The 14,275-nt window shown below is 38.4% G+C and overlaps 1 protein-coding gene and 1 long non-coding RNA gene across 3 annotated transcripts in view; one reads left to right on the top strand and one right to left on the bottom strand.

Moving 5' to 3' along the window:
- Positions 1 to 14,275, bottom strand: part of RMC1 (regulator of MON1-CCZ1) — a 16,782-nt gene extending 2,507 nt beyond the window's left edge. Inside the window, exons 1-14 of one of the 2 annotated variants that reach the window (XM_015617520.2) lie at positions 14,039 to 14,275; positions 11,444 to 11,520; positions 10,001 to 10,085; positions 9,588 to 9,644; positions 8,428 to 8,514; positions 7,224 to 7,364; positions 5,522 to 5,625; positions 4,928 to 5,017; positions 4,175 to 4,280; positions 2,740 to 2,851; positions 1,679 to 1,723; positions 1,214 to 1,267; positions 776 to 904; positions 328 to 434 (exon numbers count right to left, since the gene is read on the bottom strand). In XM_015617520.2, the coding sequence (XP_015473006.1) occupies positions 328 to 434; positions 776 to 904; positions 1,214 to 1,267; positions 1,679 to 1,723; positions 2,740 to 2,851; positions 4,175 to 4,280; positions 4,928 to 5,017; positions 5,522 to 5,625; positions 7,224 to 7,364; positions 8,428 to 8,514; positions 9,588 to 9,644; positions 10,001 to 10,085; positions 11,444 to 11,520; positions 14,039 to 14,260 (1,416 nt within the window). In that variant the 5' untranslated portion in view covers positions 14,261 to 14,275. The remainder of the gene's footprint in view (positions 1 to 327; positions 435 to 775; positions 905 to 1,213; positions 1,268 to 1,678; positions 1,724 to 2,739; positions 2,852 to 4,174; positions 4,281 to 4,927; positions 5,018 to 5,521; positions 5,626 to 7,223; positions 7,365 to 8,427; positions 8,515 to 9,587; positions 9,645 to 10,000; positions 10,086 to 11,443; positions 11,521 to 14,038) is intronic. The other variant, XM_015617521.2, reaches the window with a different exon arrangement.
- Positions 428 to 11,773, top strand: LOC117243940. The gene is made up of 2 exons (XR_004496076.1): positions 428 to 712; positions 10,289 to 11,773. It is a non-coding gene; the product is annotated as an uncharacterized LOC117243940 (long non-coding RNA).

The following is a 14,275-nucleotide window of genomic DNA, read 5'->3' as shown; positions in this document are numbered from 1 at the left end:
GTGAAATCTGCTTTGGAAATCAAGGTGGTAGTTACTGATTCAGAGTTGCTTTTTCAGCTTCTGCCTTCTCTCTGCTTTCAAGCTCTGGGGTATGTTAACTCATCACTCTGGAGATAAGCTATGCAGCACCTCCCAAACAAGTGTCAGGTGGAGGTCCTAATGCATTTTTCACAGTAGACTTTTAATTATGAGCCTGAGGCAGTCAGGACCTTTTGGGGTAAGCCCAAATTTCCTAAGTAGAAAGGAGCATGCCTTCACCTTGATGCCACCTGAAAAGCAAACAGCATTGTCCTGTCTATGTAAGCTGCTAAAGTTAACATGGCTTACCATCGTATAGCTTTGCTCAGCTTCCAAGTACTTCTTATATTCATGATTCAGTTTGTCAAAAACAGTTGCAATCACAGACAGTGATCCTCTTTCTGGCTCACTGAGCACTGAAAAAATAAAAAGAAATAACTATGAGGAGAAATAACCGGGCACCTGAACGTTGCCTTTTTCAAAAGGTGATCTCTATTCTCTACCTAATTTTTAACTTTTAAGAAATTTCAATCATGTCAGGTGTATTTGAATTGAAGTGGGGGGAATGTTGAATTTTTCATGCTGTTAAATTCTTTCAGAACAGTGACTGAGAGTAGTTGAGGCAAATGAGATCCTAAGGACCGAGGCAGTTTCAGAGGTGATCGCAAATCTAAGAACTGCTAAACTAAGTTGGGTGAGTATTTATTCAATAACCATTATTGTACTTTCAAGATACAGAAAACACACTTGAACTTACTTTGAGAGCATACAGACAGGATAACCATTTTGCATTCTTTTCTTTGGAGAAGGAAATCCATTAGTTTTCCTTTATCTAGCAAGAGGTTAACTACAGGTTCAAGTTTCACTTGAAGACTCCAGAGGTAACCTTGATTTGAAGGAGTAAGCAAAGTGAATTGCCTTGTACAGCACAGCTTAGACAATACAACTTTTCTACCCTTAAATGAAAACACATCAAGATTGTTTATTTTCCTTTCTAAGCCCATATTTTAGAGCAGTATTATCCTTGAAAAGTTGTAGTAGAGATAGTTAATCCTCATGTATCACTACCAAGAGCAATCAACTTGGCATTATGTACCTAATAAGTCACTTCAGTTTTAAGCTGCTTTGTGCACTGAAAATGTAAACTAGCCATCCTGATACTGAATATTGTTTAGTCCAAGAGCTCACCACTTACCTTCACTTGCACTGATGATAATGTCAGGTTGAAAGACAATCCAAGAAGAAGAATCTAAATGTTAAGGTTTTAACATCTATATTAACATTGATGCTAAACTCTTGCTCCTGAATTTATGTTACTGTAGAAAAGAGCAGATCCCATTAACATATTTCATTTACTCTCACTTCTACTTCTGAGGTTTTGAACCAAGTTCTTGGAATGATACCTTCAATTTTATGGCATACCCATAATTTCATACACATCTCAATTAATCAGGAAATGTGGTATTATACTAGACTTCAGTATTTAGAACTCTGTGCAAGCATTATGAGGCTATTATGAAGCATATTATTTTGTCTTGAAGTACATGTGCATCATCAGCTAAAACTGCTCTGTTAAGGAGTCAAGGTAGCAAATGCTACCTTCTTCCCTGCTTGACACATAGAATGAGGTTCTTACTTTTTGAGAGGATTTAAAGGATACAGAGTTTACACGGAACAGGAGCCTGACTTGTCACAGAAGCTGGGCCTGCAGAAAAAATAACATCAGGGGAAGAATAGTAGTACTCTGGCAGCTCTCCCATACCAAGTATTTTATACCAAAAAGTTAAGTATGTATTGTAACACTATAGCAACTAGTCAAAAAGATCCATTTGTGTAGCCAGATCTACAAAAAAAATCTCACACTGAGAAGGCAAACAAATCCTTCAAAACATGATTGTTCTGTTTTTCAACCAAATTAAATAATGCATGCAGAAATATTCCAGCTCAAGTACTGTAATTCTAAATACACAGACTCCATTTGCTGTACTTAAATATATACTCTTTAAATGGAAGAGGAGTTTGTACATTCTGATCCTAACCTTTGTTTAATACAAATCTTCATCTGTAGAGTTATCATACTTGCAATCAGATGTTAGAGCTTTTAATGTGCAATCTTTTTGTATAGAAGCATCTTTCTCTTCTACAAAGAGAACCTCACTGCTTTATCACCTGCTAGGAAAACTATGCTCAGGCTATTTCTGTATTCCCAGCTTGAGGGTAACTACCTGCCACACTTCTAGGACTGGGGAACAGAAAGGTAATCCAAGAAGAATCTAAGCATTTAAGTCCTAACATTGATTGTAGCGTTATTTCTACACTGGTCTCAAACTTGATTCTGAGCTTGTATTGTCTTTCAGCCTCTAACTTCCTAAGTCACATAGTCCTGACTTAAGCCAGAAAAGCATGAAGTGCTTTTGAGTACCCACAAGCTTTGAGAGCCATGGCCAAAAAACTCTCCCAACCCAGCATTTTTCAAGTGTAAAAGCAAAGTACTATAGGAAGCATACACCTCAAACAGCAACTCTTCTGTGGTTGGCACATATTTGGAACACCAATTTCTGCTCAATTGCTTCTTACCTTCTTCCTTCCTCACCCTCTCAAATATGTATAATTGAAGTGTTAGTAACCAGCCTCCTAAAACCTGAAGCACTCCTGTATGTGAGCTGTTACATTTAAGCACTCTTGCTAAGTGTTAAGTTATTCATTATATAGTGGTTCTACCTGCTGCAGGTATTTGATAGGGTTGTATTGATCGAGGTGGAAGTACAAACTGATGGATGGTTGTAGACCCATCAAATTCTCCTTTTAGCTTGATGTCAAATATAACTGAAGTCTGCAATTAAAAAGAGGAAGTCAGTATTGATGAATATGAATCACCATCCATTTACATGCATTTGGTCTGCTTTTCACATTTCCATCTTGTATTCTCTGTTAGAATCAAAGAATGATTTGGGTTGGAAGGGATGTACTGGGGTTGATGACATTTTTCACTGATCAGGCTGCTCAAGGTCCCATCCAACCTGGCATTAAACCCTTTCAGTGATGGGGCATCCTGTTCCAGGGTCTCACTACCCTCACTGTTAAAAGCTGCCTCCCTTGCATCCCATCTAAATCTATCTCTCTGTTTGGTCTAAAACCACTGTCCTTAGGATTGTCACTACATGCCCTAGAAAAAAGTCTCAGTCTTTCTAGCGCAACACATGACTTTGAGACTACATAGTTAAGGATGCTAGAAACTCAGAGGAAAATTGTCTATCTTCCTCTGATATCCTCCCACCATTCAGTCTTGTCCAACTCAAGTCACTAACACTCTTACCCATTACAAACCACCAGGGAAAGCAGCTTTGCTTTTAGTGCCAGTGAAATGTCAATTACTGGTGTCTCCCAAAGGCAAAGTGAGTAATGTTTCCTGGGTTTCTATAGTCATGTTTATAGCTTGACTTGGAGGAAGTGCTCTGGGTTAAATGCTAATGTGTAGAATTAACGTGAAATATAACTGAAACATCAACTAATCCTCCTAAGGAGGTAATGTGCCCCAATTCTTGAAGCTGTCAAAGAGAAGATAATACAAGAAGTCCAAGCCTTTTCACAAGTTAAGAGCAAAGTACCACTTTAGCTAAACCACTGACCAAGCCCTGCTGCTGGGACTACCGACAAAAAGTTTTACTTGTTACCAGATGCATAAGAAGGTTTGTGTTCATAAAAGTTTTTATAGAGCCAGGTCTTCAGACTAAAGAAGCATAAGTTTGTGTCACAGAAACATTATCATTCAAATGTTTGTGATATGATAAATTTCCCAGGATTAATAATTTAGTATCCAGTTTAATTCTACCTCTTTGTATAATGCCTTAAAAGCCTACAAAGTGTAGCAGCAAAGCATCATAAGAAACTGACAAGAAGCAAAAACAGAATAAGAAAAAAGCAGGCATTACCAGCAGCCTTAATTATGTGTTAGCCTGTCAGGGAAAAAGGATTAATTTGCATCTCTTACAATGTTATGGTTTTTCTCCTGCAAATACTCTGGCTTTTGGACAAGCTAAGCCCCAAGAAAAATAATTTCTAAATTAAATTATTAGGTTATTAAATTATTAATATTATTATTACCTGCCCCTAACTTCTCAAAGTTACAGCACAACACAATATAAATAAATCAGACCTCAGTATCCTGATGATGTACTACCACCAAGTTATCCACTACATTCAGTGCAAACTTCCCAGTTCTGTTCAGCTTTAAAATATGTGTCTTCTTACAGGAGCCCTCTCTATGGAAACAAAGAGAAATGAAAACTGGTCAACAAGCCTGTTTAGACTATAAAAGATGTCTTTTTGTTCTGGTTTTGCTGGGACTCAGTTTATTTTCTTCCTAGGAACTGGTACAGTGGTGTATTTTTGATTTAGTATGAGAATAACACTGAGAAAACACTGATGTTTTAGTTGTTGCTGAACAGTGCTTACTCTTAAGTCAAGGACTTTTTGGTTTCTCGTGCTCTCCCAGCGAGCAGGTGTGCAAGTAGCTGGGCCAGGACAGCAGACCTGAACTGGCCAAAGAGATATTTCATACCCTAGGATATCATGCTCAGTGTATAAAGTGAGGGAAGCTGGCCAGGAGGCTCAGATCAGTGCTTGGAACAGGCTGGGTGGCAAGCAATTGCTATTGTGTCACTTTCTTTTCATGGGTTTTATTCTCTCCTCCATGCACCTTTCATTACTACTACTAGTTTTTACTTTATTTCATTTTATTAAACTGTTCTTATCTCAACCTATGGGTTTTACCTTTTTCTGCTTCAACTGCCCCTCCCACCAGGGAGTAGTACCAGCAGTACTGGTGGTACTTAGTTGCCAATTGGGGTTAAACCACAACACAGACACAGATGTGAACTGCAACTAATGTTCTTCATTCTGCTTTTACCTGGGTAAGTGATAAAGCACTACTTCTGCTCCTGTACTGTTGGAAGTCCTTGAGTGATGCCTCAAGTAGAGAACATAAAGCTGCCCATATCTAACAAGACAACAGGATTAAAGCATTATTTTCAATTAAGAGTTCTACCAGTCTCTTAGAGTCAAACATTTTATCCTAAGAGATGAGATTACCTAAGTCAGGTAATCATTTAATTAAAAATGAAAGATTAAACAGTACTTGATAAATCACAATGCATAGCCTGTACTCATGTGAGTTTGGCACCTGTAAATGATTCCTTTATCAAAATATCAACTGAAATATGAAACATTCTCCAAACTTCTGTGGTCATCCAGAACAATTTCATGTAAGACTTCTCCATTTGCTTCCCCTCCCCACTTTGCCCCAAGAGGGTTGTTTAGATGCTTTTTTCAAGGCATCTAAAGTGCTTTAAAGAACAGCACTTTCCAAGGCATTTAAGTGCTTTAAAGCAACAGCACTGCTAAAACAAGAAACAAGTGCAACCATTGTAATGTCCTTGTCTTTTCCCAGCATTCCCAAATCATCACAGCTTCCCAAGAAAGACCTGATTCGTTAAATACATACATTGTAGCCATAGCAATATCTCTTTCAGAAAGGCTGAGCTTGGATGACTTGGGTGCTGCAGGTAACTCAATTTCAAATTTTGATAGTTTTGACATGGTCCCACTCTGTTAAACAGCAAAACAAGAACTGTCACGACCTGAAATAGAAAAGTATGAGCCACCTTTGCCCAAATGCTATATCACCAGTGCCCCCACGAGGCAAAGGGCGGTCATAGTCCAAAAGAAACGGTTTTGTGCTTTCTTTCCTAAAAAAAAACCCAAGTGAGTCTTAATACACACTTCTGTAACTTCAGCAGCTTTGTTGTCTTGATTTTATGACTTCAGCTACAAAAATATTTCTATTTTAATTCATTCAAGACAAATTTGTATGAAAATCCCATGTACAAGTAGTCTGGAGATCTCAAACAGCAGTTCTCTTAACTTACTTTCCTTCTTCCAAAAAAGTATATGCTCCAACTCTTAAATAACAGCTTCCTGGGAAGGAGAAAATATCACTACCACCTACCAGTCACAATCTCTAGTTCCTGCCTTATACTTACAGCATATCTCTTTCCCTGCCCAATGCTTTCTCTCTCATCTTCCTCTTTTCTATGGAATTTATATTTAAGCAAGTTTCCACAGTTCCTAAAGCTTCTACTGGAATTCACTTCCTATTCTTACTGATTTGCTCTTCAGTGTGAAGCATGAATACAACAGAACTATTTCCTTTGCTGGATCTCTATTTTCAAGTATCTTCAGGACCTTTCTCAGTAGGTCTTTAAATATTAACTTCTGAATACAAGACAAAAATTATTTAGCTTCAAGCTACAACTTGACACAAAATGTGAAGGATGGGGAACCGTAACCTAAGTTGTTAGAAAGAAAACTGTGAAAGGCTAGTAGTTTCCTCCCAGCCACTTAAAGGAATGTCATTTCAGGATGCAGTACAGACCCTACACAAGATTAACACAAACCAGGAAACCCATATGAATAAGATGCTTTTTAATCTCTTCCCTTAAACTGACAGACAAGTTTTCCTAATCCATTGACAGGAGCAAGACAAATGCTGTAGTTCTTTTCCTCATTTGTAAAATCACCTGACTTCATGATTAACTGAGAACAGATTCTGGTTTTCACTACTCACTTTTTCCAAGATAAAAAGAAAAATATTTTCCCAGTAACAATAAGTATTGCCCATAGGGAAAAAACAAAAAGACATAATTACTGTAGACAAAGCCCTCTCTGGCTTGGGACAATAGTTGTTTCTTAAGTGCTACCTTTTTTCTTTATTTCTTTTTAATCCAATATTTGGAAGGTTATAATTATAATCACAAGAGAAAGGCCCTTATTTTTTCTTTATCATGCTACAGAGAGCGAATGTTCATAGTAAAAGTAAATCATAAATACCTATTTAAGTGAAAAAAAAATCTTTAAAGACATTTAAGTTGTAAAATATTTAGTCACCACCAATTTTTTCTTTCCTTTCTCAAGTTCAACTGTCCAGCCTTGTCTGGACACACATCTTTCCAAAGAGCATGTAAGAAAGAGTGAATTACCTAATTTTAAGCCATCACCTAGGAGCTACTTATAGATTTGCTTATTTTCATACAAGGATGTAAGCACAAGAACCTCTTGGAAGAAATTCAAGCAATTCAAGAATATTCATACAAATTCATCAGTTTAGGAAAAAATTAAAATAACAAGTTTGGAACACATCCCTTTACCTTGAAATAAAATGGCTGCAGGACATTGCCAAGGACAGTGGTTGAAAGAAGAATAACAGAGCTCTCTGGACAATACATGTACCAATTAACATTAATACTCTGATTCTTCAGAAGTTTTAAACTTCGTTTCTCTGGCAATACCTGGAAAGACAGAATATTAGCATTAGATTACCACCAGGATTCCAACAGCATAAATGGTAATGCACTGGAGCAAGGAATGTTAAGCAAGAAGCAATTGTGTAAAGATATTTACCATGCTAGAATTAAAAATCAGAAACCTGAAAATTACAGCTGAGGCCCCACTTTACTATAGCTGAGGAAATAATACACATCAAATCCTAATGAACTCTAAGTTGCTGTGTTTTCCCACTCATCCAGATCTGTAAGGGTACGAGTTCTGTGCACAGTGGACAAAGTATCTAGCTTGATACAACTACTGAAGTTTTAATACAAGTTCTTCTTACAGACATAGATATATATAGATATATATAGATATATATATATATTTTCCCCCTCACTCAGCAGGAAATAATGCTGCTTTTTCATTTACTTTCTTTAAGTACTAGTTATTAGTAGCAGTAATTATGTGAAACATTGTGTCTTAGCTCCAGGACTAAACTATTTGGAAGTGCACAACTTTTTTTTTTTAGGAAGTGTTTAAATATCCCTCATCATGAATATTAGAAAGGATTATTTATTCATCAGTCATCTTTAAAAACATATGCAAAGGAAATGACACATTACACAGAAGAACTCAATGAGCTCAACACAGGAGAAAGCTGCAAGTTGCAGAAGGGTTCTAGCTAGCCAATTATTAGTTCTTTGCCATCTTTTAAGCATTTACACATCTTCCCCAAAGCTGATTTGTTTTGCATGAAATGGTATTTCACATTGGATTTAAATACTCATTTCCATACAAACCACGACCATCTCTTAATCTAGAGTTCCCATGGCTTAGTGAGTACTCCTTCATACCAGCTCTTAAAACCTGTAAATGATAAATTTACCCTGCCCTAAATATGCATTCTTCCTAAAAAAAATTTAAAAACCATAGTCTGCAAACCAAATGGCAGAAATTTGTTTTTTTAGCAGTACACTTTCTCAGTTACAGAAACAAGAAAAGAATTCAAACATTTACAACAAACATTCAAAAATTTACATTTTCAAATCTCTAGACATGTCCTATGGGAATTATTTTTATTACCTGGTAGAATTCAATTCCTTGATCTGTGATGAAGACAATTTCTGTAGAACTTGTCCAGCAGAATCCTAGAATATTGGCATTCTTTGTCTTTTAACAAACAAGCAAATAAACACTCTTTTACTTGGAAAAATTAACTATTCAGGTAAGCTTATATTACTAAATGAAGAACATGAGACCAAAGGCAATTTAGGTACCCAATCTCTGGAGTTAATACTTTTGGCCAACCAGACACCCAACATGCATCGGTCACTTTTATAAAGCATTCCCAAACTAAATATGAACATAATTACTGTATGACCTGGATTTTTGGCAGCATGTAAGATTTACAAGTTTCTTATACAATCAAATTTTATTTTCACCCTAGATAAAACTAAGTTCCTCTGCTTCAAACTCTACTACCAATTCAAGCAGTTCTTGACATGAAAAGCAGGAAAAGATTAGAGAGAAACTAAAAACTAAGTGGAAAAATTTGCCATGACTTCACTCAGAATCTACTACTCTTACATGCAGAAGTTTCATTACTATAAAGGTTTTGCTAGAATGGTTTACTTAAACTCATAATCCAAAATAAGGAAGCAGACAGTGTTTCAGCTTTAAAGACTACAGGGATAAAAGGAACTGTGCAAATCAAATACATAAAAATTTTCTTTAGCATTCTATTACGCAAAAATGTAATTTGTTTTAGTTAAAAGTTGGAAAATACCAAACAATGACAATGGTACTTGTTTCTGGTAAATAATCTTCAAAAATTAGAAGGATTATTAAAAAATAGCAAACATAAAACGAAAACTAGTAATAGCTTCCTATTACTGATTAGTGACATTAGGAAAGAACATCCACATTAACATATCTGGCATTAATATAATCACTGTCCACCGTTTCTGTATCATCAGCATTCATCTCTTCTCCTTACCAAACCTTAACGTTTGTTACCCCCACAATATTTCTGCTCCCTCTAGAAAACAATTACATTCACAAGACAGGGAAGTTTTTTCTGGTATTGTTAACACCTGTTTGTTCACTCAATTTCAATAGACAGCAGTGCCTACATATCTCATTTCTCATTTAGTGTTCTGAAAGGTACCTCAATTAGTTCTCTTGTAGTCACCAGCCAAACATAAGTTTCACTTAAGCATATAAGCTTGGGACATTTAACTCACCTTACATTCCTGTGTATATTCTAGCTGAGGGCTATCTGGAATAAAATTCAAAAAATCCTGCAAAAACACCCATTAAGTGTATTAGCAATTATGAAGCACAGACAAGACACATACATAGATATCAAAGAATAGATATTAGTTTATCAAATTGTTTTGCATTAAATATATAGACCTAAGAAAATCTTATGTTCCACCTCACTCTTGCCAGAGTTGGTTCCCCCTTACCCTTTTTCTTTAAATGATGATACTATCAAGACAACAACACTGTCTGACCAGCCTCTCAGGATGATGGAGGAATTTTCACTACAGCTGTTGCTAGCCAACACACTTCTTGAACATTTGTCTCAAAGAATTTTACTCTGGAAGTAGAGTTCCAACTCCATTTCCCTAGGTACAGGGTGTAGGTTTCTTACCACACTCTTCAAAGTTCTCTGCACAGCCAGGATTTTGTTCCCCAAAGAAAATTTAATGCACTTCACTTCTCCTTTGTCCTCCATCCTATGGAGAAACAGAAGTTATGGAAATATAGTTTCTTAAAGAATATACCCTAAAAGAAGACAATGACAGAGTAAAAAAGTGTAATGCAAATGCTTTTGAATATAGATTATTACTCTTGCCTAATATCATATATTTAATATATTTTATATATTAATATAAAAATATAAAATATATTAATGTCTTGAAATATATTCAAAACCCAGACTGACAGAAAATGGCAGATTACTCTTCAGAAGTCCTGAGCATATCAATTACAGAATCCTGGCTAAGGTGAATGAATTAACACCTGAAATCACAGCAAATGCTCAGCTCTGTTGACCTGTGATGTGGAACTGGAAGACCTGTGGGGCTATCCAAACCTTCATCCTCAGTTCTGTGACACCAGCATCCTGCAATCTGCTCCATTACTTCCAAAACTACTGCTAGGTGACACAAGCCTCCTTTCCCACAAGCCTTCCCACTAGGACACAGCCTCTGGAAGAACTTTTGACATTAAAAGGAGCGTGAGGCTGTCTTCACACCATTAAAATAAATAAAAAAAGTATTCTTAGCAACCAAGCATCAGCACAATTGGCATGAATAAGGTATATAGTTCCTCCAGCATATGTTATTAAGTTAGGCCAAAGAGAGACAGTCAAGTATGAAGATAGTGGAACATTAGGAAGTTTACTAAGTATTTCCAGCTCTTTCAGGATTGACAAGTGTAATCAAATAAAAAAAGTAAAATAAACCCAGAAACTTTCAGGACAGGCCTTATGCAATATCCAAGAGATTACAATAAACACATCTTGATTACAAATTGCTTCATCCATATTTGGATTGATATGGAATAAATGAATACTTCCTTACATATGCAGAGCAGAGTACAAAGAGCTATCACTCTTAACAGTGACATATATAAAACAGTTTACTGTTGTCAAATTCAGAAAAAAATGTTTCCTCAAGAAATGGAAGACATAGAAGAAGCCAATTCAGATGAAATAAGGAACAGAATGTGAGAAACATACATCTAGGTTTGGACATTGTGCTTGAATCACAGACATCACTTGCTAAACTGTATCCCTGGATACAGCAGGATTCAGAACAGACAGTTCCTACATGCTGTAGGAATCGCTCTCATATGTATAGTGTCTTTTAATAAAAGACTGTTGTTTAAGAAAAAGAAGCCACAGCCTAATTACTTTTTCCCCCAGAAGACCATAGGGAGGAAAAAGCATACCCTCTTTATTGCAAGATTATATCCAAGAACAAATATCAACACTACTTGTAAGTTTTATGCCTGAATTACAGTGGATCGTGACTAAACACCACAGAATACGAAGACTGCATCATTCTATCCCAAGATAAAGGTGCCTTACCTGAAGGAAATGGGATTTCTATCCTCCAAACCTTTAACAACAACTCCTGTAGCTCCACCAGATCGAACAGCAAAAACCTAGAAAATGTTTTGAACAGATATTTAACTCTTTCAAAGTCATAACTTTCACCTGCTTCCTCTTCTAAAAGCCACATCTTTGAATCTTCTTACTAGACACGTTTTTGTTCTGTGGATCTGCCAGTTCACACTGAAATAATCTGGACTTTCAAGTTTTCTTAGAGTTGTCAGATGCATGGTACTGCAACAGTCTTGTAGGCATATTCTGAACTACTGAGCAAGTTAAATCAGTAAAAATCTTTATAAGCCTTTATCTTGGTTTTGTTTCTTTTTTATTTTCCTAAGTCATGTACTAGTAAAAGTATCTAAAACATCAGGGCATTGTTTAAAACAAAAAAGGAACTCAGCTTGGGGACTGGGAAGAGATGTAACTCAATGACCTAGAAGCTTGATCCTGTCAGAACATGTTATTAAATAGGGATAGTTTAACAGTAACCTCTAGATTTTTATGTCTCTAAGGAGTTTCAGCCAACATGCCCTAGCAACTGAGAATTCCTTTAGCCCAACTTCACATATACATGTACACAAACTTTACCTAGCTTAGAAAAAGAAAGTCAGGAAAATGCCTCATTGGTACTTGTAGGTGCAGCGGCACTAGGCACACTGAGATAGGGCTCAGGGTGACAGAGACGTAGTTCTGTAATATCAGCCATGCTGCCAGTCTGCTATGCTCAGGCAGGAAATACAGGTGCTACATATTGCAAGCAAGTCCACAGCCTTACTAGAATGATAACTATTTAGTTTAACTATTTTTAGTATTATAGAGATATAAAATGAAGACATCACTCTCTTAATCTCTGCAAGATAAGAAGATTGCGTGAACAGGTCTCTCACATGCGAAAATGTCATTGAAATTCTGGTTACAAATGATTCAGAGACACACACTGGAAATCAAACTCTTTTAGATAAGAAGAAAACACAGAGAAATAAATTTACACTGGAAAATATGTATCTTTCAAGTGAGCTCTCAACAACCAGCTTCTATGTAGTTATATCACATCCACACTATGATACAGTGTCTCCTGACAGGGTACTTCAACGGGCCCTCAAAGGTAATGGCTTATAAGCAGAAATACCTGGAAAGTGGTCCAGTGGAAAAGGACCTGGAGGTGCTGGATGACAGCAGCTGAACAAGAGTCAGCATGTGCCCAGGTGGCCAATGGAATCCTGGCCTGTATCATCAGTAGCGTGGCCAGCAGGAGCACAGCAGTGATTATCACTTGGCACTGGTGAAGCCACACCTCGAGTGCTGTGCCCAGTTCCAGGCCCCTCAGTTCAGGAAGGACATTGAGGGGCTGGAGCATGTCCAGAGAAGGGCAACGGAGCTGGGGAAGGGTCTGGAGCACAAGTCCTGCAAAGAGCAGGTGTAGGAGCTGGGTTTGTTTAGCTTGGAGAGAAGGAGGCTCAGGGGTGACTTTATCACTCCCTACAACCACCTGAAAGGAGGCTGTAGCAGGTGGGTGTTGGCCTCTCCTCCTGGCAACCAGCGATAGAACCAGAAGATATCACTTCAAGCTGCACTGAGAGAAGTTTAGGGTGGACATTAGGAAGAATTTCTTCCCTGAAAGGGTGATTAGACACTGGAATAGACTGCCCAGGGAGGTGGTGGAGTTACCATGCCTGGAGGTGTTTAAGGAAAGACTGGATGTGGCACTCGGTGCACTGGTCCAGTTGACAAGCTGGTGTTCACTGAAAGATTGGACTCAATGACCTCAGAGACCTTTTCCAACCTAAATGAGTCTGTAATCATTCTCAAGGGAGTGCAATAGCAAGAAACACACCCCAGAGATACTGCTCCCCCTCCAAACATGCCACCAATCAGCTCCACACACAGGGCAATGTATGCCAGCTATATGGGGAAAAAAGCTTGAAGGTTCTGACTCCATGAATGCTGAGGTAAAAGAACTGTTACAGGAATTAGACAATAGAATGTATCCACATCTGTATAAGCCTCATGACAGCCTGTGGATCTTTTAGCTCTACTGAGCTGAACTCTCAGGAGCCCATAAAGGTATTAAGGAGAATCTGCTTAAAAACACTAAAGCCGAAAAAAAGGCCACTTGGGGCTGTGCCACAAGGAAAGCTGTAATTATTCATTTTTTTAATGAATTTATTGAATTTCAGGAATTGAAAGGGGTGTGAAAAATTCAGGGAACTTAAGCTAACAGCAAAGTGACAAAGTTTGCCAGTCATGTGGGGACACTTAGAACAGAAAGGGGAAAGTGCTGACTCCGATGAATTCCAGAAAGACCTTACGGCAGTGAAAGTAAGGCAGGTGAAATCCAACCTAATAAATGCGTAAAGGAAAACAAAACCAAAAAAACAAAATCTACCGCCTCTAGCACGATGACAGCTCCTGAAGGAGAACAATCGTGCTCATGCCCTGCAGCCGAGGGACGGGAGGAAACCAAAGCCGCGCAGGGAACCAAAGCCAAGACAGCGAGCAGCAGCGGGCCGGGCTGAGCCCACAGGCCGGGACCCGCAGCTGCGGCCCGCGGGAGGGCCCCGCCGCCCCCACCTGCTTGTTGGCCTCGTCGAAGAACACGCAGTTCACGGCGTTCGCCTTCTCGAAGTGCACGGGCCGCGCGCACAGCGCCAGGTAGCAGCCGCCGCCCTCCGCGCCGCCCTTCGCTCGCCCCTCGCTTTCTCCTGCTGCCGCTGCTCCCGCCGCTGCTCCCGCCGCTGCCGGCGCCTCATCCTCAGCCGGCAGCGGCGGCTCGCGGCTCGCGGCGGCGGCCATTGCCGAGCCCCCGCT

This window comes from Parus major, chromosome 2, assembly GCF_001522545.3.
Source record: "Parus major isolate Abel chromosome 2, Parus_major1.1, whole genome shotgun sequence".
NCBI lineage: Eukaryota > Metazoa > Chordata > Aves > Passeriformes > Paridae > Parus > Parus major.
The sequence above is the reverse complement of the archived record's forward strand: the minus strand, read 5'-3'. Positions and strand labels throughout refer to the sequence as shown.